Below are 27,534 nucleotides of genomic sequence, written 5' to 3'. Positions count from 1 at the left end.
CAGAATAGTCTCACTACCTTAATAGGTTATAATGTAAGTGCCAAAGAGTAGCAATTGACTAACAAGCGAGATAGCCCCTTCAGTCACGAATTAGACTAGCATGGATTACTTGTGCAAGTTCATTATTGGTTGCAAGCATTACTAGAAAGAAAAAAAAATTCCGCAATTGCTACAGAAACGTCCCCTGTTACACCACCCGTCAAACACTGTAGTGCCTTCTCCAAAGCGATCTTCGGTAGCGATAGATTTTCCTCAGTACAACGGAGGTACTTGAGGTAAAAAGAACATTCAATTTACCTTAAGCATAATTTTTATGATCTATTCCTTGCCACAACTGCACAGATCTGGCAAAAATAAGTCGTGTCTACAAATGTGTACAGTGACTGAGGGGATGCGTTGCATGCCCTTAACAGAGGTGTAGTGCCACTTGCATCCTGCACTTTTATAAACAGCTTACTGCATTGCCTATGTATGTGTGCATGTGTGTATGTTTAAATGCTTCCATTCATGGATGTAGGAAACTGAAGTTGCGTAGTGTATTTCCTGAGTTCCTTTAAAATGAAACTTTTTGTCTGACATGAATCTTTTTTCTTTTTTTGCTTGGACATAGAGTGGTTTGCAGGTTGGCCTATGTTGAGTCAGGGGCTGATGACCAATTATAATTTATTTCGACCATTTATAATATACCTAAGAAAGAATTATTGCGTTAATTGGCTTTTTGAAGATTCTTTACAACTTTAGTGCTTTCCTGAGATGTTTTCATACTGTACTGATAATACAAACGTATTGATACATCTCTTCTGAATGGGTACCCTTCTAAGGAGCTTTACTGCACTGCTGTGGAACAACTGATTCAAAAATATCCGCACTTGCGTGACAATGTAAAGAAAGGTAGTGGCATGGTGAGTAAAACTTTTGCCATCTTTTCCTTCCCATTTTAGTACATAGGTGCCACATTGAGGTCTTATGCAGTTGTTCTGACAGCTGGATTGATGTGGTGTGGCAGAGCTCATTGCAGGGTCTTATAATCAGGCAAGGACAACAAGAAGGAAGATGCGCAGTTTATGAAATGCAATGTTGAGATGAGGATGGGCATTAATGATTTAGCGTTTATGAAACTAGGAAGCCTAATTCAGAAACCTTGAATAGTGTGTAACTTCACTCAGGCACCTCAAATAGCCGAGTCTTTCTATGTAATATGCAACAAGCTCAGATTATATCCAGGAAATGGATAGAATATATCAAAATCTGGGAAACTCGTGCTACAAAGTTCAAATCTCTGGTGGTGTGCTGGTACCATACATCACTAAAAGCTTCATGGAGTTCTCAGCGTTATGTATCCTGTGTGCACTTACACAAGTAAAAGAAGGAAGATCCAACAGAATGAAATGGTAGAAACAGAACTAGTATAGAACGACAGAAAGCTGAGCTAGTTGGTAAGGATTCATTATGCAAAAAAAGTGAGGCATGTTGTTCAGTTCTCTTGTGCCCTGTCTGCACGCCTTACTTTTTTTGCATAACAGAACTAGTACTTGAAATGTTTTTTTTTTTTCATGCACAGTAACATTATTTGTTTTGAAACCATACCGGGTGTTTTAGCGAACACTCAAAATTTTAATGGTTGCCTGTGGCATATAGCACAATTGTAGTTCATGAGCCGGTCTGTTTAAAGAGGCGGATATTACCTGCACAAAAAATTGAAATGCATAATCTACTAATTAAATAATTAATAAGATTTAACTAATTACCTCATGGCCCATATTGCAGTTTACAAATTCTAGCCGTGGAATTCGCAAGGCGTATTCGCTTGGAAAGAATTCTCAGGATGACACCACTTTTCAGATATTGATTTCCGAACTTTGAGGAGAAATGCATTGGCATTCAAGTTACTTTCGTGCTTTAATGCATATAACGATGTTTCATGAGGAGAGTAACTGGAATGCCAATGCATTTCTCCACAACTTTCGGGAATTAATATCTTGAAACTGGTGTCATACTGTGAATTCGTTCCAGATGGATCCGCCTTGCGAACTCCACTGCTAAATTTGTAAATTGCAATACAGGCCACAAGGTAATCAGTTCAAAAATGTCATTAGGGAATGTATGTTAATTAGTCGATTATGCATCTTGTGCACTAGGCGCAAACACACACAAGACACAAGGGAGGAGAGGGGACAGAGCGCCACTTACAACCGTTTTATTTGGAGGCACACCACACACTTAGATATCCGTCTCAGACGCAAGGAACACAATCAGATCAAGATAGATATGAAAGCGAACTGGTTAAATATTTCTTCTCGGCCATATATAAAGATTTCGATGGGTCGCTGACACACATGCTTCCTTTCTTTCTGATAAAGAAAGCTTCAATTACTTCCTGAGCTTTTTTATCTTTACTCTTTGCTAGAATACGCGTCCCTGCAAAGCATGGCTCACAAGAGCGTGACGGGCAGGACTTAATGTGCTTGGATATGTTTGGCCCTTCTTTATCTTGCTCTACATTTCTTTCACGTTCCCTAATTTGGTCGTTAACGCAGGGCTCAATTAGGCCTTTTTAGGAGCGGCCGCATAAGAGGGAGATTTCGTACACGACACCTTCGGTGCACTTCATGAACGGTCTCCCATGCTTGGTGCCACATCGATTTTTATCTTCACATATTCTTTCAATACGAGAGCGAAGGCTTCCTAGCTTCTTGGGGGCTGAAAACACAAGCGGTACCCCATGTCTGCTAGCAACCTTCTTTAAATTGTGGGCCATCTTGTGTACATAGGGCACCACCACAGGCCTCACCACCTCATCTCGAGGGGGATCTTCCTCAGCTCTCACAGCCGCACTCATTTTTTGTACTAGGCTATAAGCGACTGCCATCACAATCGAATCAGGGAATCCAGCTGGAGACAGCCTAGCCAATTGGTTCTGCCAGCTAAAACTGCATTCTGTGAGGGCACGATTTTCCGAGGGCGGATTTCAGGCAAAGTGAAGCAATCCCCCTTTTTATTAACTTCAAATGGGCGGAGTCGCATGGCAGGAGCTCTTTTTTGCACGAGGTGCATATGCCCAACAAATCTGATCCGCACAAAACTCAACGTTTATATCTTGAAACTGTAGGCAGTTACTCAGGCACTTCAACGGTGCATTGCAAGTCATTTCTTTTTCGAAAAGAAAGGAAGTATGTGCATCAGCGATCCGTGAACATCTTTATGTATGGCTGAGAAATATTTAACCAGTTCGCTTCCATATCAATCTTGATCTGATTGCGTTCCTTGCGCCTAAGACGGCTATATAAGTGTGTGGTATGCCTCCGAATAAAGCAGTTGTAAGTGGCGCTCTGTCCCGTCTCCTACCTTGCGTCTTGTGTGTGTTCGCACCTAGTACTCGAGATGGATTGTGACTAACTCGCCCAACAAGATGTCCTTTTAAGTTGATTATGCATTTCGATTTTTTGCGCAAGTAATGTCTGTCTCATTGAATAGACCAGCTCATGAACCAGAATTGTGCTATCTGCCGCAGGCAACCTTTGAAATTTCTTTAAAGTGCTTGCGGAAACAACCTGTATATATACTAGAGAGGTAAGGGATGCGAAGAGCAGGCTGGCACCGGAAGGGGCACGACGCCTGCTTACTCTTCAGAAAACAGGAGACAGCAACAGCAATAGAAGATAGAAAGAAGGGGATGGAAGATAAAAGAAAGGCTACATATGTCAAAAAATTAGGTAGAACGCACACAATACCGGTCACACACAGTAGGGCTGGTCACTGCAGGTCACGCCACTAAATATTGTCGAAATAGAAAAAAGTGTCAGAGTTCCTGTCACCCGGAAACAGAAATAGGCTACAAATATGACCCTAAGGTAGATTCTTTTAAAAAAGTAAGAGTGATGCACCTGACTGCGTCGAAACGCACAACCACTGGGGTACAAATATTCGTTGAGTGTCGTACACTGCAGGCCAAGAAGGTGGCATTCTCTCACAAGCGACGTGCGCTGTGCAGTGGAAGCAGGACACTACAGTATCAATGGACACGATGGACCAGCCACATGTCCTTGTCATTATAAACGTTCGCACATGTTCACACAGCCAACCCTTAGCTTGAGTAGTAGTGCTCTAGTGCGACAAGGCAAGCCTTGATCGCGAACACGGGGTGGGAACAGTCCATTTGCGACGCGCTAGTCTGGATGCTGCTTGAGTAGATGTTGACAAATCACCAGACGAGCTTCATCAAGCTTGCACAATATTTCAGGGCAGGCACAGCTGTTATGAGCGCAAGTGAAGCCAGCCGAACAGCCTCATTATTTGTGGCGACCTTTATGTGTGAAGGTGTGCATTGGGCAACGAGGGATATGTCATATGAGACAATTTTGTTGGCAGAGTCATTAATGCTGCGCACAACTGGACAGTCAATCTGACTGTGTTGTAATCTGCTAAGGGCAGCGTGAGTCTGTAAAGGTGGCAATCTTACACTTACACAAGTAAAACAACCAAGATCCAACAGAATGAAATGGTATAAATAGAACAAGTACCTTTAAAAAAATTTGTTTGCGATGCACCGTAACAGGTAACAGGCTTTTGTTCCAGGTATGCATACACATTTCTTTAGCCAACTGGAATTCATGTGTGTTTTTATGCACTAAAGTAACGAAAGTTATGTCTTTTATGCATCTTTGTTAAAATATACTACAGGAATCGTGGAAAGTTGCCCTCAAGAACAAGTTTAAGAACAACAGAAAGGCAGTGAATGTGTCGTCGGAAATGCAAGCGGTTCGGGCCCAGGGCTACCGCAAAACTCCCAGGGAGCCAGTGGTGGAGGTGGCGAACAAGAAGCTATGCCGCCTCTCTGTTAGTGTTTGTTAATTATTTCTGTTTTGTTTTGCATGCCCCTCTGAAAAATGTAGGTAAAGTGTTGCCAGTGGTGCACATCTTTTGGCTGTTTTTTGTTTCACTGATATTTTTCCTTTAACTATCACAGTTTCGTCACTGAGGTGCTGGTTTTACATATTGCAGAACAACAATGACCTCATCATTTATGGAGAGACCTTGGAGTCACGACAAAAACATAATGAGTGGCTGCAGGAACATTTTGCAACTGCTGATCCAGAAGATTTGCGGCCACGTCTTCTTGCAACAGCCAAGGAACGGCACGAGTGCCTTCGGCGAGTCACGTTGTCGGAGGCGCTCCTGCAGTATCCTTTCCTGGCAACAGAACACTCGGTACGCTTATGTTTAACATTTTCATGCCATTCATGCTAATCATAATGGTTCCGTTTTCAGCTGCTGATGGAGTTCAACATATTGTTCAAGAGAACAATACTCGACAGTATTGAGCATGGCTGCAGCCGTCTGTGTAGCATCATTCTAGACCACGCGGAGCAGGACGAGGTTGTGCGGTTCTCTGCCATGGCTTCTGGTAGTTTTATGTGTTTCTATTTTTTATAGATTTTCAGTGTTGACAAAACTGCTACTCCTTTCAGGGATCAACCATTTCTGTACATACATGAGTTACTTTATAATAAAATTTTTTGCATAATTACTTTTATTCACTTGAGCTAAATGTACCCAGAGCAAGTAACTTCTTTACTATTTCACATGCAAGCTACAACAGGTTTTTTCAAGCTGTAGAGGATTAACCAGTATGAGAGAGCATGCCGAGTTTGTAGGAGCCTGCTTAATGTGACTTCATGTGATGATTCTGATTGGTAACTGTCTTCTAAAGATGTAGTTCTGGCACCACACTGAATTTTCTGATTCAAAACTAGAAATCTGCATGAGGTTACTAACATCCGGATTGGATTCTTGAACACTAAGAATGAGCTGTTTTCTTTGTAATATGCTGTCTAAGGTGTGCTTGAGATGGCCAGGAATGTTGACTACACGGCATGGGTACACTTTCCAACGAATATGAAACAGCTTTGCAATAATATAACAGCATTGCAAACAACTGTTGCATTAAAAGTTTATAGCAAAAACTACAACTTGGATAACATTCTTGCATAAGCAGACCGAGATAAAATGAAGACTTAGATGTGGTGCGTGCATCTACCTTTTGTCCCTGTGTGCTTGCGCAAGAATATAGAAGTTTGCATGCCAACAAGCCCAGCATGCAGCAGCGCTACAGAAATGGCAAGATGTGTGCCCTGTCCCTTTATAGCCTTATGCATGAAGTAATTAGGCCAATACATGCATAGCTCTAGCTAATTTCTTTCTTTACATAAAATGTATGTATAGTTATAAGTCTTGAGAGTAAAATAGTACTGAAGTGTGTCCCTCACTGTTTGCAGAGGATGGTGTGCTTGGCGTCCTCGACTTCATTGCAGGCCGCTGCAATGAATCGCTTGATGCTATCTTAACAGAGGTAAGTGCTTCAAGACAGAGGAGCTATTAACATATGCAATAGCTGGACTAGAGCACAGTTGTGTTAATCTCCTTTTGGACTGCATGTGGGGCCTGTTTCTACCTATCAACTTTCTGGGGGCCCTGCGCGTCTGCTCTTCCCTCGCTAGATGGGAGCTGCTGACCCTTTTGCTCAAGGGAACCTAAACACTGATTTCATCTGACATCTGTTGCCGAAAACTAATGCTTAGCGAAAATTTAATGACCATGTTTTGTGCAGTCCCAGTGTATTAGCTTTTATTTAAGGTCTTGGTTAGTGTATTTCTGAACTGTGTGCTTTGCGCACATATGCTGTGACTTTCAGTAAGACAAATTTATTTCCACATCTAAACATGCCCCCTTTTAGGAAAACTTAAATATAACACACACTTTATAAATGAATAAAACAAGGCATTTGCTTTTTTGTAACCATCAAAATTAGGGACTTGTTATAGAGTGACCTTAGGTTTGTGTAATAAATTTTTTGTTAATTTCTGTTTTGTTCCACAGACAGCTGCGGTCCCACTAACTCCATGCCTCCAGAGGGCATCTGATGGCTCCCTCGCGCTACACATCGATGCGCAGCGACTGTTTGTCACGTCATCACTGCTGGCAGGCCTGGCCTGCCTTTTCGCTTCGTTCTGGGTATTCCATGTGATATACCCAAAAAAGGCCCACAGGATTTTAACATTCATTGAACACTGCTTTCTAGATTTGAGTCACACAAAGCCACGGGTGAAGGCATTGGAGCTAGTAAACTTTTACAAGAACTTTTGCTAGGCAAAAAAATGTTCGGATGCATATTCTCAGAAATGTCTGTAAAAATTATTTTGCCTAACAAATGTGTAGTGATAGTTTTTTTGCAATGAAATATATGGTGGGCAGTTGCCTACACTAATGTGATAGTATGAATGCTTGCTGTATTTATCACGATTGTTTCATTTCGCTGGGGCAGTAATGGTCATTAGCAGCAGATGCTATTTGCCCTTAAGTGCAATATTTTTATTTTGCATAGTATTGTTCATAATGATCCATTGAATGCACTGCACGCCCCATGTTCTGGACAACTGCCTGTTTGAAGAAATCTGCATATTCAGTGGGTCTAATGTGAACATCTCTACTACTGACTTAGCTTCACTACTTCTTAAATGTGTTGCACTGTGATAGCACGAACGCTTGCTGTATTTACCACATTGTTGTTTCATTTCGTCTGGGGCAGTAGTGGCCGTTAGCAGATGTCATTTGGCCTTAAGTTCAATAGTTTTATGTTGAATAGTTATGGTTCACACTGATCCATTGAATGCACTGCACACCCATGTTCTGGACAACTGCCTGTTTGAAGGAATGATCTGCATATTCAGTGGGTCTAATGTGAACATCTCTAGTACTGCCTGTATTTATGAGTTAGATTTTGTATTGTGTGTCACTTTGTTTTCACTGTGCTTTAGATTCACTACATCGTGAGCGTGTTGACACTTTTCCTTTTGCAGTGAGAGATATGGTGGGCAATTGTCGGCACTAATGTGATATACGAATACTTGCTGTATTTACCGCATGGTTGTTTCATTTCGTCTGGGGCAGCAATGGCCGTTAGCAGCAGATGCCATTTGGCCTTGAGTGCAATATTTTTATGTTGCATAGTTATGGTTCATACTGATCCATTGAATGCACTGCACACCCATGTTCTGGACAACTGCCTGTTTGAAGGAATGATCTGCATATTCAGTGGGTCTAATGTGAACATCTCTAGTACTGCCTGTGTATTTATGAGTTAGATTTTGTGTTGTGTGTCACTTTGTTTTCACTGTGCTTTAGTTTCACTACATCGTGAGCGCGTTGACAGTTTTCCTTTTGCAGTGAGAGATATGGTGGGCAGTTGCCGGCACTAATGTGATATATGAATACTTGCTGTATTTACCTCATGGTTGTTTCATTTCGTCTGGGCAGCAATGGCCGTTAGCAGCAGATGCCATTTGGCCTTAAGTGCAATATTTTTATGTTGCATAGTTATGGTTCACACTGATCCATTGAATGCACTGCACACCCATGTTCTGGACAACCGCCTGTTTGAAGGAATGATCTGCATACTCAGTGGGTCTAATGTGAACATCTCTAGTACTGCCTGTGTATTTATGAGTTAGATTTTGTGTTGTGTGTCACTTTATTTTCACTGTAGTTTAGTGAAATTGCACATTGAATGTGTTGTCATATTTTACTTTGCTATGAGAGATCTAATGGGCAGTTACCAGCCCCAGTCTGTGTATTAGTACAAATATTTATTATGCTTATCACAGCATTTTTAAGGCCACAGTTTTGTGATGATTAACTCATGCCTGACTTTTTATGAGAAACATGTCAGAACTAATAAAAAATCACTCATGCTTGGGATCTTTGAAATCATCCTTGTGGTCTTTCAATTGACTTCGAAATACTTCCACATCAGCCCCAAGAAACACCAGGATGAGCTTTAAAAATTACTCTCGGAAAGAACCGAGAAAACCTGATGAACGAGGTAAAAAAATACTACGAGATCAGCTCCAACTAACTACAGAATGGGCTTAAAAAATTACTCTTAGGTAGAGCTGAGAAACCTTGATAACGAGGTAAAAAAATACCCCCACATCAGTACCAAAAAACTCGAGAAAACGGCTTGAAAATAACTCCCAGGAATAGCCTAGAAAACCAGTTAAATGAATTAAAAAAGTATTCTCGCATCACCTCCAAAAAGCTCTCGAATGGGCTTGAAAAATTACTCTCGGAAAAAGCTGAGAAAAGTTAATGAAAGAGGTAAAAAAATACTCTCGCATCAGACGCAAGAAACTCTCGAATGGGCTTGAAAAATAACTCTCAGGAATAGCCGCTAGAACTTCGTGATGGAAGTAAAAATATAGTGCCACTATCGTCCCTAAAAACATTCACACAGATTAAAAAATTACTCTCGTTTCTACATGCAAAAAACTTGGTCAGCATGGTAGTAAATTTTTACCTCGACTGGTACGTAGTAAAAAAAAAACCAGAAAAGGGAATGCGATACAGGACGAGCAATTTACTCCCATTTCGCGTTATTTTTGTTTAGTGTGTAGGTCCTGCCAAGCCTAAGCATGACGCCATTGTGCATATTGGCGTTGCTGTTCCTTCACCGCTCATCACATTTGCGCTGCTCGTCGGGAATCCTAAATATGTGTGGCTATTCCGTCGCACTATCAGAACACAAATAAAATCAATTGCTATACGGGTTCTTCTTTTACGTATGAAAGTGTAGTTACGTCACTCCCTGCTTCGTGGGCTACAATCCACCTCTTCCATTTTCCTGCGCTGCCCTCTGCCACACACTACTGAAAACGTTTTGGGAGGGTCCCGGGGCTTTCGCCGGTTGATTTGTGTACCTACGCCCACGTTGACTGCGCGTCAGTTCTGCGTTTCGTGGATCGCGAATCATCATTAATGGCTTCTCCTGGACAGCATGTCGTTCCTGAAGCCATGTAGCACTCAATGACTACTGGGTGAGCAGGCCTGAGTGCGCTGTTCTGCAAACAGTGCGGCCGATAAAGCCACGCTGAGTTCCGTTTGGCGGCACGGCTGCCTTGAAATTTGTCACTCATTTCTGCACTTGGACATCACTTTTTGTATTCTTTTTACACATTATTTAAACGTTTCGCACATTCAAAAAGGCTTCGAGTGCAGCCTTCTGCGTCGGATTTATTACAGCGGTGCACTTGTTTACATCGACACCTACAGCCGCAGATCGTTGTTATCGTCAAATATTGTGGAAAAGGTCCACCGCTAATATGAAATAGTGTCAAAATGTAGCAAAAATGCATATCTGCGCATATGTGCCATGTTGTTACACCCTGAGACGAGTCGATATGAGCGGCCGAACCACTTAAACAACAGCAACTGCGATCCATATACATGTATTACGGGCTGTTGCATTCTCGCTTTTCTTTAACTCCATCATACTTACAGGTCTAGCGCGCCATAGGGCATTATTAGGGAAAACTGTGCCCGCATAAGTGCTCATTTGCAAACCATGTTGTTCTCTCACAAAAACGCGCGGATGCCTTCGCGCACACGGCGTTGGTATAAATGAGCGGGGCGGTTGTTTATGCTGCTGTACACTGAATACACCGTCTCTTGCTTGCCGCTTGACGCAGAGGCAAACAGTGCATCTCTGAAATTGAGAAATGTGTCGGCAAAGCAACACCTACAGGCCCACCCATATACGTAGCGAATGCGGCCTGCAGGTACGGTGACGTACAGATGTCGGCACAGCGCTGTGTCGCCGCTTGCCGCTTATTGTGTACGCGCCGTGCGAAGTGAAGTGTAGCTGATTTCAAATCGCTAAGGCCAGAATTCAACTATAAAAGCAGTTTCGTTCGACCTAACTGGTTACATTTCAGTTCAGGTCCGCTGGTAGCGGGTGCACGAACTCGACGGCGCCAGGTTAACCTTCGCTGAACAGAATCAACATTGGCTCAAACTTCGTGGGCACGGCTTGAGTGAGTTAAATCTTGTGCATTTAAACTTGGTAGGCGTGCTTGACTCATTTTGAGTTCGACTAATTATACATACAAGTGAAGACGCTGTCGCTATTGTGTTGTCGGTTCGACGGCCCATCGCTCGGGGTTCCGTCGAACGATGGTCGGCACGCTGATTTTGCTATTGCCTTCGACAAGAAAGCCTGTCGCAGTAGAACTTCCGCTCATCTGTTGCGTCATTGTCGACGTGGTATGATAAAAAGGTTTCAGTGACGCACCATAGTCGGTCAATCATTGGAGTGAGCGTCTTGTCGGTCTCGTATCGACCCAGTGTTGCCGCGCCTTACGAGTACGTGCAGTCAGCAACGCGCTGCCACCACCAGCACGTGAGGACCGGCTCTGCAAAAAGACTTCGTCAGCAACTTCATGTACTTAAGTGTCGCCCAAGTGTAACGCACGGGTTTTTCGTTAACTTAGCGAGCCATTCATGACAGGCGGCAACTACCTGGCTCACGGTGCAGTCCGGACAACTTGGACGATGCCCTGGCTACTTTCTCTTTTAAAGTGGAGTTGCGGTCTCACGCTACGCACGTTTTCGGCACTGCACCGACGTCGAGCTACCTGTAGAGTTTCAACTCGGTCCACGGCACCAGTGTTTGCAGCAGCGCGCGTCGGAGCGCTCTTTTTTTTTTTTCGGGGGACTTCCCGACGCGCGGCCACGCGCGCAACCCTTCCAAAACGTTTCGCGACTAGTCCGCTAAGGAAGGGCGCATGCGCCGTCGCCCCATGAAAGAGGCGGATTGCCGCTTCCTGGCAACTTCAGCCTGTACAACCGTAATCTCTACTGGAAAGTGCTTGCAGCGAACGCTATGCGCGAAGCCGAGCTTTCTGTTTAGTTTTTCTTTCCCCCTCACGACCGGCACCACCACTGCCGTGGATGGATAGATGATGGATGCATAGGTGCCCACTACGGGGAGGGGGGCGGGATGTAGGTGAGTAGGCTTCGGAGCCCGAGCCCCCTCCGAAGTTTCCTTGGAGAGGGGCAGAACCTCCCCCCCGCCGATGCCGAAGCCGACCCTCGCCATTACCAAAGTTCAGTTACCCACATCATTTTAGATTTCGTTTGCGTTGCCTCTACCTTCTCACTTAAAATTTTATTGTGGTGGTGGTAATGAGTTGTGGCAACAGGCGAGTTTAGCCTGGCGACCAAGGCCGGCAATCGCTCCGCCCGAGTGCCTCTTAAAATATCACTGCTGTGTTTCGCCACACGTCCATCAACAGGCTCTCTTAATAATACGATACGGAGACGTGAATTTTCTTTGCGGGCTATAACAGTTCCTTAAGGGAACACAAAGTGCTGCAGACACACATGCGGAAGGTCCTTGTAGATTTTCCAGGAAGGCGTCCCTTTCATCTTGGAATTTCGGGTACAACCACAGAAAGTGTGGTTGTCCTGTCTTGTCGCAAGCCGTACAGTGCAGAGCACTGATATGCCCCGTCTTAAATAAGCATGCTGGTGTACTAGCAAATCCTGTACTTATTGAATATAAACGTGGGGCTCGCTGTCGAGGAAATCTCTTGGCTACGCAGGGCATCGTATGTGGCGGGAACCTGAAGTGATTTCGAATTTTATTACTCTTTGGGGCCTTGACTTTGGTAAGATGGTAGAGCGCTGCGTATGCAAGGGCATCAACTTTTTCGTTGCCAGCAATACCAGTGTGGGAGAGAATACGCTGAAACTTTACTGCGAAGCCTTTGTTGCCGAGTTATTTCACGACGGCTACTGATTTGCGAGGAAACATGATGGATAGTAGACCACGGTCGAGTTGCTGCAACGCGGCCTTTGAGTCCGTAAGGATGTAGCCACCGTTGGTCTATGTGATTTGTCCCCGCTTCTGTGAAATTCAGTTACCTCGCCTGGCCTCTACGTGGCGATCATCGCCCCCTGCTCTTTCTTGGGATGTGAGGTGACTGCCCGACAGGGGCGCCACCACTGCCACTCGGCAAACCTGTTTTACTACGGAATAAAGCCTGTCTACTCTTCGTTCTCAGCCTGGAAAAACGTGTATTACTCGCCTCCGTTAAACCAAGCTCCCAAGAAGTGGTGACCTAGGACATTTACGTTTTTTTTTTCGAACACTGCCATGGACAATGCTGCTCCTTCTCCTGCTGACAGAGAAGACGCCACGATTACGTCTCATGTGATCGCCGCAGAGCTTCAGCTTCCCAGTTTTTTGGAAAAGGAATCCTCGAACATGGTTTATACAAGTAGAGACCAGTTTTCAACTCCGGCGAAACACACACACAGAAATAACCTCACGGAAGCGGGGGACAAATCAGTGACAGATGGTCCCTACAAGGGCTGCCGCCAAACCCCCTAGAACGCCAGAATTCTAGGGGGGAGCCCTTGTGTATACTGGAAAGATTTTGCGCCAAAAAAACACAACACACACAAGAAAGACGACAACACCACGGGCGCTTGTGTAACCTAGACGAAGAAGAAGAGAGAAAAGTGATTCCGAAGACGAAGAAGTGGGGGGCTGGGATGAGCTGAAATAAACAGTGATGGCCGCCTTCTCAGTCGAGTTACCTGTTCTGTTACAAATTTGGCGCAGTCGCTTATGGAATATTGTGCTACTCGCCTGAACCGCACCGATGTTCTATGGACAATGTGCAGCGACATTAAAGTTTCCCATGATAAGCCGGTGAACGTTGCACAGTGCGTTTACGGTGATAAGCGGTCTTCTTCGGGGGAACACTTGTCATGTTGAACTCTTGCTACTGCAACTTGTCTACCTGAAGTCGCACGCTGACGAGGGCTTTCAAGATTGCCATGATTGATCGCCAGCATGACGCAGACGTCGTGCGCTCTTGCGAGCTTCGCGGTTCCACCGCAGCAAATCCCGTCTTCACGAAAACGGAAGTAACCTCTTGTAACTGGGACTTAGAGTACCACAGTGCAAGTGCGCTGGTGCATGATATAATGAAGTTGCGAGAAACGAATAGCCAGCATCAGCCAAAACTATTTGGTTTATTTAGTTTTTTTTTGCTGCAAGCAAACTTTCGGCAAATGATGAAGACCCCCATGCAGCTTGCCAGGACGGAGGCCTACAACTGGCCGTACACAGGAAGTGCCCAGGAATGGCTCGATTTTTACGAAGACGCCTGTGACAGGAATTGCTGGCGAGAGGATAAAGACAAAGTTATGAACATGCGTCTGTACTTTTGAGGTAGTGCAAAAATTTGGCACGAGCTTCAAGCTTCTGAAAAATGTGAACGCCCATGCAACGAGTGGAAACAGAGCTTTTTATTTTCAATCCGTGAGAACAGGCTTCAAAACTGGGATAAAGCTGTCTTACAAGTACAACTCTAGGCCGGTTCTTGACTTTTCCTTTGAGAAATGGTCGGTTGGAGAAAGGAGCGTTGGTTGACAGTGGAGCTTCCATCACCGTCATGAACAGGAAACACATTCCGGATTTGAACCAAGTGACAGATTTTCTAGTCAGTGTGTCTGGATACGAAGGCAAAAAGCAAGTGCACAATGAGTGGGTGGAGGTGATCGTCACGTGTCAAAGCAAGAGTATCAACACCAGAGCGTCGGTCCTCGATGGAGTAAAATATCAAATGATTTTGTCACGCCCAGTCATGCAATAGTTCCGTCTAAATCTTTATTGGGATGGCCAGGTTACTACTCAAGATGATCGCCAGTTATCATCGTTCTCCTTATTTAGTGAAAGCCTTGGGAAGCCCGCTACAGCGGATGACGTCACCAGGATGTACCCGGAGCTCCTCTGTGTAGGAGGTTATCGTAAGGCTACATCCAAGTTTAAAGTGCCATTCGAGATACAACAGTTGTGAAGCGTAGGCCTTACAACACGTCGCGAGATAAGAAGATATGGCTCAAGGAAGAACTGCAGAAGATGCTCGACGCTAGAGTTATCCGACCGTCTACGTCTACCTCTGCGTCACCCATCACTATAGCAGCGAAAGAAGACGGAACGTATAGACTTTGCACCTATTACCATCAAGTTAACAAACTCACCTTTTCCCTTTCCCGATGCCACACGTCGACGAAATTATCAACGAAACTGCTGATGCAGCGTCTCCTCTCGCTTGGATTTTTGCAAGGGCGTTTGGCAAGTACCTTTAGTAGGGGATACCAAAACGTTTACAGCATGACACCTTTTCACATATATTAATATAATAGGCTGCCTTTTGGTTGGAAGAATTCTCCAGCTTGGTTTCAAAAGCTGATGAATAATCTTTTGAAGCCACACCTTGGTCGCTTTTGCAACGTCTACATTGATGACATTATAGTTTACTGGAGGTCAGAAAAAAGCACACGGAGCATTGGCCACAATTCTGCAATCGCTTAGTCATGCAGATCTGAAGATAAACGAAAGAAAAAGTGAATTCTTCAAGCCTCGGGTAGTTTTTCTTGGAAGGGTGTTTGATGGTGTCATCAAGAGCACCCAACAAAAGTCGGTGCAACGATCAAGGCAGAAAGCTGGGCTAGTTGGTGTGTCATCATTATTCAAAAGACCAGCGCAAAATAGCAGGGACAAAGACAGAGAAGACGACAGGACGAGCGCTAAACATCAACTGGTTTTTACTGCGAGCAAAGGTACATATATTCATTTCGTTGGGGCATGCGCACACAGTGTTAAAACAGTACAATCACAGTCTAATCAAAATGTGGCAGACGGTTCTGTAAGAAATTTTTTTTTCCTTTTCTGGACAAGGCAAGTGAAGTCGTGCTGACACAGTTATCACCTTCCCTGTCAATGTGATATGCCTCACGAATCTCGCGCCCCCACCTTGTGCCTTCCCCTACCAAGCACACACACGTGGTGTCAAACGCAGGCACGCACCCGCATCGCTTACAGTGCATGGCCAAATGGCCGCCCCCCCCCCCCCCGCTAATGAATCTACCAGCGTTCGGTGCTCTCGTAGCCGTTCATTTAGGCAACGACCAGTCTGCCCCACGTAGCATCTACCGCATGAGAGAGGTATGCGGTATACGACCCCAACAATGCAGGGTACAAACTTGCATGCGTGTTTTATGGCGCAGACCGGTTTTTTCTTCTCGTTTACGGCTTTGCACATGCGCACCAGCTTTTCGGGGGCCGTGAACATCACGTCCACGCCGCACTTCTCTCCAACTTTTCTCAACCAGTGCGATAGCTGGTGCACGTACGGTATAGCTGTACGTTTCAGCTTCTTGCAGCTTTTTTCGGCTGCTACGCCAGGGCGCCCACCTGCTCTGATTTCTTTCAGGAGGCATTCCACCACAGCCCTCACGATATCTTTCGGAAAAGCGGCGTTCTGCAACCGGAGCACTTGCATCTGCAAGCTAACCTCAATGGTTAGCTGGTAGATTCATTAGCGGGGCGCGGCCATTTGGCCATGCACTGTAAGCGATGCGGGTGCGTACCTGCGTTTGACACCACGTGTGTGCTTGGTAGGGGGAGGCACAAGGTGGGGGCGCGAGATTCGTGAGGCATATCACATTGACAGGGAAGGTGATAACTGTGTCAGCACGGCTTCACTTGCCTCCTCCAAAAAAGAAAAAAATGTTCTTACAGAACAGTCTGCCACATTTTGATTAGAATGTGATTGTACTGTTTTAACACTGTGTGCGCATGCACCAACGAAATGTATTTATGTACCTTCGCTCGCAGTAAAAACCAGTTGATGTTTAGCGCTCGTCCTGTCGTCTTAATAATATTTGGGGTTTTACGTGCCAAAACCACTTTCTGATTATGAGGCACGCCGTAGTGGAGGACTCCGGAAATTTTGACCACCTGGGGTTCTTTAACGTGCACCTAAATCTAAGCACACGGGTGTTTTCGCATTTCGCCCCCATCGAAATGCGGCCGCCGTGGCCGGGATTCGATCCCGCGACCTCGTGCTCAGCAGCCCAACACCATAGCCACTGAGCAACCACGGCGGGTTGTCGTCTTCTCCGTCTTTGTCCCTGCTATTTTGCGCTAGTCTTTTGAATAATAATAACGGTGCAACGAATCTCGAAGCTTACGAAGCCACATGATTTCCACTTACTCAGAGTTTTTCTTTGACTTTTTGGCCAATTCAGAGCAGTTACCAATGGTTTTGCTAAAATAGCGAAATGCTTCACTGAATTGACGAAAAATGGTGTCCCTTTTCTCTGAGCTAAAGAATGTAAAGCAGCCTACCAGGAACTCGTATATCGCATATCGTCTGACCCGGTGCTTACGTTACCTGTCTTCAGTCTACCCTGTGATATGAGTACTGCCGCATCTAACTACGGTACCGGGGCAGCCTTATAGCAAAGAGACACGCGATATTCTCTGAGTCAGCAGTTACGAGTGGCAGGTTACTATTCCCACACCTTCAGCCCTCGTCAAGTTAATCATACAACTGAGAAAGAGGGCCTGACTGTTTTGACGGCAGTGCGCTATTTTCGGTCATATATATAGAAAAAAGTTTAAATTATATACAGATCATCAAGCCTTTACATACCTCCTGAACATGTCGGAACTAAGAGGGAAGCTTGCTCATTGGATAAATGAACTACAACAATATGACTTCGAAATATTCCATTGTTCAGGCAGCCATCTGACAGACGCCGATGCATTCTCTCAATTGGCAGTTAAGCTCTCACATGAGATGATTAATATGACCAAGCTGTGAAGAGGATTTGACGACCTATATATTGAAAACGTAGTATTCATGGTACCTGAGACTCTTGTTTGAAAAATACTCCACCTGTACCACGACACTAGAGTCCGGTGGCCACAATGGTTTCTGGCGCACATACAAGATTTTTCAAAGGTTTAGATGGAAACACATGAAAATAGACATTGAAAACTATCTAATGTCATTCTATTTGTGCCAGATAAACGAAACCAAGTACCGGCCACGACCAGACGAGCTTGTGCTGCCTGAACACTCGGGCAAACCTTTTCAAGTCATACATGTAGACTTCGCCAAGCTGAAAAAGAAAAGTCCAGGTGTACACAAAACTCAGTCATTTCTGGTCGCAATAGATAAATGTACCAGAATGGTGGCCGCACGGCCCGGCAAGTAAGACGCAAACAGCGTCATAGCCCTCCTTGACAGAAACATATTCTTCAAATAAAGGTTGTCACATGGAACAATGGGCCTGCATTCATTAGCAGGAAGATTCAAGAGTGGGCAGAGAACCGTGGCATCACACTGCGGTGTTGTGCGCACTAACACCTGCAGGGAAATGGAATGGCGGAGAGGGCGATACGCGATTTGAAAGAATTCATGTCGATGTATGCAACTTTTAACGGCGGCTAGAATAGTTTCCTAGAACCGGCTGTGACTTATCATAACAGTACTCATACAAGCAGTCTAGGGTGCAGTCCGTATTTTGCTGCTTATGGTGAGGCTCCAAAACTAAGCGCAAACAAAGAGCTTGGAATTGCAGGCAGGCTAATGCTAACTCAGCGTTGCAAACATCTGAGGAGCGATACAGATACAGAAAAGCCATGAAGTTTCACTTTGACAAGCGGCGCCAAGGCCAGAAACCATATGTTGGACTATAAGACCTCGTGCTCGTTCGAGAAGGACTACCGGCCAGTGAAGCTAAGATTCTTGGACATTTTGAAGTAGTGAATTTATCGGTGCAACTAGGCGTGCTCAAGACTGTGGGATACATAAGTATTGGACAGCTGGAGTTTGCGGCTATAAGCAACGTTCTTCGTTATCACCCCAGGAGGAGCGCCGCAGAAAAGTGGGGAAGTGTAACCTAGCCGAAGAAGAAGCCAGAAAGGCGATTCCGAAGATGAAGAAGTGGGGGGCAGGGATGCGCTGAAATAAACAGTGATAGCCGCCTTGTCGGCCTAATTACCTGTTCTGTTACACCTTGCGCTTGTCTTCGTCATCCTTTTTGTCCCCCGTCTATGTATGCGCTGTAAGTGACTATTGATACCATGGAATACCAACTAGCCCGTACCCAAACCTTGCTTGTTGTAGCAACCGTCTGTCAATGTGATTTGTCTCCCGCTTCTGCGAAATTCAATTCCCTCACCTGGCCTACACGTAGAGGTCATTACCCCCTGCTCTTTCATGGGATGTGAGGCGGCTGCCCGACAGGGGCGCCGCCACTGCAACTCGGCGGAAGCTGTTTTACTGTGGAATAAGGCCAGTCTGCTCTTCGTTCTTAACCTGTTAAAACGTGTAAGTGCTTGTTTCCGCTAAACCAAGCTCCCAACAAGGAGAACCACATCCTGTGGAGGCAAAGTCTTTAGTTTGCGCAGAGCAACAGCTATGGCCACTCCTTCCACAACTATCGACGAGGCATCATCGTTGGCGCGGATATGCACAGGTTTTAATTCATACTTTCGGTTTATATCTGGAAATGCTACCATAGGAGGACAAGCGCATTAGAAGCACCAGCAACGGCTACCTCACCTGTATTTTTCCCTTCAACATTTTGTTTTTGATTTCTACTGTGAAGCCCGTATAGACACAATATATTTAAGTATATAAAGAGGGTAAATTTTATTAGTTTTATTCAACATTTTAAAGAGGAGGAGATAGCCTACTAACAATTATTTCTAATGATATGGATAGCTTATACCTAGAGAATGAATGTGCTGCTGTATGTTCGCCTCGCTTCAAATAGTTTTGCGGGCCATTTTCACCATGAAAAATACCTGCAGACTTCAGTGACCCCTTCGACATAGTCTCTTATGAACAGCATGTGAAATGCTCCAGTAGGCAATTCTAATGTCTCATGAAGAAAAAAGCTCTGTTAATAATTACAACATTTATTAGGAATGGAAAGATCGCCACTTCCGTGCAGAGGTCATAAGTATATGTAGTTCACTTACTAACCGAAATGAGGTTAAGCCAGATTCACTCGAAATCAGGATAGCAGTCGTGCGAAGCAGAGCTTATCAAAAATCGGAAGACTGCGTTTTCGCCGCAAAGTTGAAGCAATATTAGCGATAGCGAAGTATAAGACAATTACACGAAGAATTAACCTTACAGCATAAATCCGTGTAGGAGCCACACCCGTGTAAGGGCCGCACCCCCAACTTGACCGCCAATATTTTTTTTTATTTATAACCGAGAAGCAATCGCTTTCAGTGCGCTGAATCCGTTTGCGCGCAACAGCGCAATGAGACACACACACACGCACATACACGCACATACACACACGCACACACACACACACACATATATATATATATACATATATGGTGGGAACGGCGCGATACCTCCGTCCACGCCAGCAGCCCCAGTCCTGGCTGGCCGCGCGCCGGAGAGCGCCCAGCCGAGCCTCGAACCACCGCTCGCGCTCCCGAGTCACTTTGTCCTCCACTACTTCGACTGCTGGCTCCGATGCCGGAGTTACGATGATGCTGGTGGCTCCGATGATGATGGTGGCGCAGTTCCCATACTGCCCCTCTCTCTGCGAAGGCGATAATGGCACTAGCCCACAGCCGCTTGCAGCGACGGCACCACATCCTCGCCGGTGGGTAAACCTTGCAAACTGCTGCACCGAACGAGGATCGGCGGAGCTAGCAACGTCCGAGTCATCAAGGTCTTTCAGGAACCCGGTGGCCCTAAATCTGGCTGGCTTTCCGGAGGTAAGCTTCGCGAAGATGCGTCACACCAGGTGGCGGAACCTCCGAGTTGTCGAGGTCTTGCAGGAACCATAAGGCCTTAAACCGCTCCCGGAGGCACACTTGGTCCGGTCCTCTTTCCCGACCTGGTTCTGGGGATTGCACGCAGTAGGTAGCCTGAAGGTGCAGCCGCATGCTTACTGTCATGCCACCGCACAGAGACAAGCGCCAGCCACCGCAGGTGCGCCGGTAAGAGGATGGCAAGATCCCAGGCTATCATGATTGTTGTTGCCCGAAGAGTGCCGCTTCAACTACAGTTGAGAACTGACCTCGAATGTCCGCAATTTCACTGGAACATCGGGCACCACTCGCCAGGACCTCTCAAGCCTAGTGTGTGGAAGTCCTCACACTAGATGGCCGAAGGACGCACCCACTCACGGAGGTGATGTCGACGCCATCGCGTTGAGTGACTTCGTCCTCTGCTTCTTCGACTACTTATTTATTTATTTATTTATTCCTCAAATGCCCCTGGAGAGGGGTTTTACATGAGGGGTGGGCTGCTTCAAACGAAAATGTGTTCGATGGCAGTCCTGAATGCAGTCACACTGGAGTGGTCCGCTGCTTCTTCAGGCAGATCATTCCAGTCTCTCGCTGTACGTGGAAAAAACTAATGAAGATGGGATGATGTGCGCGCATGCGGGGGGTACACTGACTTTGAATGATTAGTCCGGGATGAATGGCGGTGAGCTGGCGATATGACGCTGTTACCAATCGGGGCATGATAAAACTTGTGATAAAGAATGAGTCTGGACACTTGACGTCTCGCTTGTAGTCTCGGAAGATTCGCATTAGATTTTAGTGCTGTGACACTTGTATATGAAGAATAGTCATGGAAGATGAATCGGGCTGCGCGGTTTTGGACAGATTCAAGCATGTTAGAAAGATTAGTATGATGAGGGTCCCAAATTGAGCATGCGTATTCAAGTTTGGGCCTTACCACAGATTTGTAGGCAAGAGTTTTTACTGGAGGAGGGGCAAGTTTCAGATGTCGCCGGAGGAAGCCTAAGGTGCGGTTAGCCTCGTTAGTTACTTTAGCGATGTGAGAGGACCATGAAAGATCTTGAGTTAAGATAAGCCCCAAGTATTTATAACAGGTCACAGATGATATTGTTGAATTACCTAAGAGCTATGAGGGTGCTACATAAGAGTGCCGACGATTGAAAGAGATTAATGAGGTTTTTACATTTAATGACATTAACCATGTCTTACACCATTTTTCAACCGTTTGTAAGTCACGCTGCAGGGCAGGGATATCTGAGCTATTGTTAATGGGTCGGTAAATAACACAGTCGTCCGCAAATAGGCGTATGTTAGAAGATATGTCATTAGGAAGGTCATTAATGTAGATTAAAAAGAGGAGGGGGCCAAGAACAGAACCTTGAGGAACCCCAGAAAGTACAGGAGACAGAGGGGATGAAAAGTTATTTGCAAAAACGAACTGTTGTCGGCTAGTCAGAAAGCTGCGCAACCAATTATAAATTAAGGGATTGAGATTCAGGACTGAAAGTTTCAAGAAAAGACGGTTGTGGGGTACCTTATCAAAAGCTTTCTCGAAGTCTAAAAACAATGAGTCTACGGGTACATTAAGGTCTAATTGGGAACTGATGTCATTTACAAAGAGCGCAAGTTGAGTATCGCAAGATAAATTCTTAAGAAATCCGTGCTGACTATGATGAAAAAAGTTGTTAGAAATTAGAAATCTCATGATGTGGGAAAACATTACATGCTCCATCAGTTTGGAACAAATGCTGGTAATAGAAATAGGCCGGTAGTCAAGACATGACGTTGAAGAAGCTTTTTTGGGGACTGGAATGATCTTACCTGTCTTCCAGTCCTGCGGCACCACTCCAGACGAGAGTGACTGTTGAAAAATGTGTGATAAGATGACAATAGTGACATCTTTTGTATTCTTAAGCACTTTAGCGTTAATTCCGTCAATGCCAGCCGATGAAGTTAGCTTCAAAGATTCTATTAGTCTGCAAATGCCATGAGGTTCAAACGTGATGGCAGGCATGGGAGGATATTGAGGGTTAGGGAAATAAGGAAGATTGCCTTCAGATTCTTTTGTAAAAACTGAACAGAATGTTGAATTAAGTGTTGTTGCAAGTTCAGTATCAGGAATAGGGACGCCATTTTGGTCAAGTATATTTATCGATTTCTTTGGGCCTGGATTGACAACCTTCTAGAATTGACGAGGGTTATTACGTAGCATATCAGGAAGTGAGATTGAAAAGAATGATCGCTTAGTTTTGTTAGCTTGTGACTGAAACATTTTGTCAATGCAGCGGTACTTTTCCCATGCGCGCGACACGTTAGATTGCTTGGCGATACGATAAAGCCTTTTCTTTCTATTGTTCAGGCGTTTTAATGTGTTATTAAACCGAGGGGATGAGGGCCGTTCAGTTACAGTGATGGTAGGAATATGGGCTTTCGTTAGTTCCTGCATTTTGGATTTAAACATTAACCAGTTATCTTCAACGGAACGACAAGTGAACGTTTGAAGAAAGGAGTAACTGAACTGTGTTAACTTTTCATTGAACGCGACATAATCCCCTCTGTCGTAGAGCGTTATGATCTTTCTTATTTCGGGGGGATATGTTATATGAAATTGATAAGTAGCGTGAAATACAGCATGATCACTAAGCCCGGGCAAAAATGTTATCTCAGAAAAGTTGTCAGGATGCGTGGCAAACAAGAGGTCGAGCAAGCTGGACGATTCATTTATATGCCTTGTTGGATTGAAGATGAGTTGAGATAAGCCAAACGTAAGACACGTGTCAAGAAATTCACTTTCTGCATTGCGCTTCGATAATGTTTGTGCTATGTCAGACCATACTATTGCTGGAAAGTTGAAATCGCCGAACAGAATGATTGGCGCGTTAGGAAAAGAATGTGCCAGAGTGCAAAGTGCCTCATGGAAGCATGCAACAAAGCTTGAATTGGCATCAGGAGGACGGTAGCAAGATCCGAATATTAAGGGTGGGTGTGCATTTTTAGTGCACAGAAACAGTATTTCCAATGGAGAGGAGATATCAATTTTGAAACAATGAAGGTTGCGGTTAGTGGCTATTAACACTCCTCCTCCTCGCCTCACATCACGATCGCAACGGAATATATCGAAGTCGGTTAAGGCAATCTGAATTTAGGTGTTATCAATGGTTGTGTTTAGCCAAGTTTCAGTTAGAATAAGAACGTTGCTATCTGTGGTGGAAATAAGGTTACAAACAGAGTCGAGCTTAGGCAGAAGGCTTCTAATGTTGGTATATAAAATCGAAAGAAGGCATTTATTTTGTTGTTCACCAGGATAATTTTTTAGCTATGATGGTCGTTGGATTACTTTCTACGTAGAACGATCATATACATAGGTGGAGCTGTCCATTATTAACCTGTTGTGACGAAGCTTATAATGTTTGCCTTGAGGTTTAGCAAATGCAACAAGTTTTTTGCGTGCGAGCCGCGTGTTTGGTGAGTAGTCTGGAGATATACTGAAATCAGTATCTTTCAGTTTGCCCGAGTTTGATAGGCGTTCTTTAACTTTGAAGTGCGCGAACTTGGCAATTATAGGTCTTGTTTTGTTGACATCAAAAGACCCAATCCTGTGAGCGCGCTCAATGTCAACTGGCTGCAAGTCAATGTTGAGCTTCGTTTTGCAGAGTTCAATCACCAAACCCTCGGCTTTGTTCCAAGTTTCATCCGGGTTGTCGGTTATGCCATAAAATAGAAGGTTTGATCTGCGGGCATTATCTTCGTAGGCATCCATTTTTGACGAAAATTGGGAAACCTTATCTGCGTTTTCATTTGCGACAGCTTCAACGTCATCTAACTTCTCTTTCAGTGCGGGAACGGATGAACAATCCTGCTCAATTTTTAGGAGGCGGTTCCGAATTTCTTCGAACGCTTTGTCATTTTGCGACAACTTGGCGTGCATATGTTTTATTTCATTAAGTAACGATGACTGTCCTGACTTCAGTTCTTCAAGCGCGGTCATTATTTCGCCGACTGCTTCATTACCAATTGTTTGACTGGCTGCGGAACGAAGAGTAGGCCCTGGGTTCAGTTCGACATCACCCGACAGAACTAACAGCGATAGAACAACCTCGGCACAGTCATATGCACTGGATAAACAAAAGCGTGGGCTCGGCAACGCTAAGAGCGCAGGGTAGCGAGTACGGGGGGCGTATAAAGAAAGGCAATTCGTTACCTGCACGGTAAAAAGGCGATGAGTTAGAGCGAAGCCCATCGCAGTTGCGTTGCCGAGCCCACTGAAGAGCAGTTCGAGCGCGCCGCGCCTTTTATCCTCTTCGCTTGATGCTGTTGGCGATCTGTTGCCTTGTGATCCAAGAGGCCCGTCCGGTGGGCAGACTGGATGCTCTGAAGAACACACTTCAGGACTGCTGTGCAAGGGTGCGGGAAATCGTTCTGCTGGTGACGGATCAGACAGGAGAGGGGGTAAGTCCGAGGGAAATGAACGGTGAATTCTTGGTACTTCGGGTCCGGTTAAGGCGTAGGTAGACGAAAAACAGGCCAGGGCAAGGTTGACTACCTGCACGGTAAAAGGGCGATGAGTTAGAGCGAAGCCCATCGCAGTTGCGTTGCCGAGCCCACTGAAGAGCAGTTCGAGCTCCGATGCCTCCGATGCCGATGGCTCCGATGCCGGAGTTCCGATGATGCCGGTGGCTCCAATGATGATGGTGATGGCGGAGTTTCCATAATATTGATACATGCATATTGCGCGTTTCTTGTGGATGATGCACACGAGAGCCCTGACGAAGACAACGAACGCTCTCTGGCTCTCGAGCTGTCGGCTGAACTGGCCAGCGCTGTATTACCCTTTGTAAGTATACTTTCTAAATAGTCCCCAGTTCCTAATCCTTCGTTCGCATAACATTTTAACGCGACAGCGTTAAGGAGCTCGTCTCGCTGAAAAGCCGGTGTCGTCAGCGTCGGCGGCATTGGCCGTGAGCGAAAAACCCCGGAAGGCAATTCATAAATAAAAACTACTTGCAAGATGGGCTGGATGGGAATCGAACCAGGGTCTCCGGAGTGTGAGACGGAGACGCTACCACTCAGCCATGAATTCGATCGTTCTAAGCAGGACAAAAGCGCCTTCAGTGAATGCGGTGTTGCCTTAGAAACAGGCCGTAGAAAGGCATGCTGCGGTGTGTATCGGTAATTATGAGCATGTAAATTACAGAAGTCGCAGTTAAACGAGTAGCGAAGTACGTTTCCGCTACAATATTGCGCTTGGCGCACACGCAGAGCCATCTTGCGGCAAACACAGAAGACCCCCTCCTTGCAATGTACGGCGCTGCCTCGACAGGTGGCGCGCCACTCGCCCACTTCTCCCCTTCGTCTCGCTTGAGCGCATAGGGGCCGTGCGGGGACCGGTGCGAGGACGCCCCAAAGTTGTGCTGAGGACTTAGAAGTGTTGTGTATGAAAACTATCTTTGTGTGACTCAAGAGCATGCCGAGCGAAGGAGTGGGCGGTGCGAACGAGCTGCGATAACGCTATCGCATTCCACTCTTGAAGGCAAAGCTTAAGCGTCCTACAATTTTTTGGTGGAGGGTGTCGTTCCCCGTCCTCGCCACGGAGCTCCACAGCGACCGCCCCGTCTTGTATTCCGCCATGGCTCTCGGTGACGACACCTCGTCTGCTTCTACTCCTGCGACCCCGCAAACAATGTACGTTACGGTTACCAACCCGCACTTTCCTGGCATATTCTCCGGCCAAAATAATGGTGACGTTCAGGACTGGCTCAACCTGTATGAGCGTGTTAGCCAAAGCAATCACTGGGACCCTAGCATTATGCTCGCGAATGTCCTATTCTACTTGGGCCGAACTCCTCTAGTCTGGTTCCGGACACACGAGGACGAGATCTCTAGCCGGGATGCTCTCAAGGAGAAGCTCAGCGACCTCTTTGGAAATCCCACAGATAAGCAGCTGTCTGCTAGAAAAGAGCTTGCTACCCGAGTTCAGTCTTCTACTGAATCGTATGTCTCGTACATACAAGACGTGCTCGATCTTTGCGGGAAAGCCGACAACAAAATGGCCGAGGATGACAAAGTCGGCCACGTACTTAAAGGGATCGCGGACGATGCGTTCAACTTGTTCGTCTTCAAAAATATGTGCACCACCGACGTCATTGTCAAGGAATGCCGCCGCTTTGAGCTCGCCAAAAGCCGCCGCGTCATTCCACAGTTCTTCCGGCTCCCTTAAGGCCAGAATACATGGAGCGAACTTTCACGACGAAGTTCGGGCGGCAGAAAATCTGCCGCGGCGCGACGCCGTATGTTCGTCGGGCTGCGCTACATGGAGCGAAGACACGGCGGCCGCCGCCGGCGAGTCGCTGCGTTGTCATCAGAGTGGCTAGACGAGGCAAAAGCGCTGTTGTGAAACACGTGACAAAAAAAAAAACTTTAACGACAACTATTATTGCTTTTGAATTGGGGAACTCTCTAAAAAGGCGTAAAATTTTGTTTAGAAATGTCCCACAGGATGGCACGCTTCTGAACAGCCGAAATTAATTTGTCGTTAAATTCCAGCCGCGCCTCTTTGGATACCATGAATACGAAAAGCGGGAGACCAGCGTGAACGATAGAGCGGGATCGGGATACACGGACAAGCGGGGAAGCCAGGTCGGAAGTCGGGGCGGATAGTGAGACCTGATTGGCTCGCTTTGGGGCGCCGCTCGTTTGCCGCTTCCGGTATCGTCGATGCCCGACGAACTTTTCTGCGCCAGCTAGATCGGCGGCGAACGACGTTTTCTCCGGCGCCGGGCGCCGCGCGTACGCCGCCGGGCGTCGAACGCCGACTATTCGTCGCATATTCGCTCCATGTATTCTGGCCTTTACGCGGCTGCGACGTCGTCTTGCGTCGACCTTACCGCTTCACCACCCTTAAATGAGCACGTCACAGGTATTGTTCGCCGCGAGCTTGAGGCTACAAGTCCTGAGTCGTTCCATCCACGCCCACTTGACCCCACCATTGGCCAACCGGCCCCAGCGATCTCTCTCATTCGAGCAGTTGTGCGGCAAGAATTTGCCAACCT

The 27,534-nt window shown here is 45.9% G+C and overlaps 1 protein-coding gene across 1 annotated transcript in view; it reads left to right on the top strand.

Annotated features, from left to right (window-relative positions):
* The window catches only part of LOC135918051 (uncharacterized), a 468,520-nt gene that overhangs the window by 9,802 nt on the left and 431,184 nt on the right, over window positions 1-27,534 (top strand). The window contains exons 5-6 of the mRNA XM_070538274.1: window positions 4,681-4,836; window positions 5,002-5,208. Coding sequence (XP_070394375.1) covers window positions 4,681-4,836; window positions 5,002-5,208 — 363 coding nt within the window. The remainder of the gene's footprint in view (window positions 1-4,680; window positions 4,837-5,001; window positions 5,209-27,534) is intronic.

The sequence above is a fragment of the Dermacentor albipictus genome, chromosome 5, assembly GCF_038994185.2.
Source record: "Dermacentor albipictus isolate Rhodes 1998 colony chromosome 5, USDA_Dalb.pri_finalv2, whole genome shotgun sequence".
NCBI lineage: Eukaryota > Metazoa > Arthropoda > Arachnida > Ixodida > Ixodidae > Dermacentor > Dermacentor albipictus.
The sequence above is the reverse complement of the archived record's forward strand: the minus strand, read 5'-3'. Positions and strand labels throughout refer to the sequence as shown.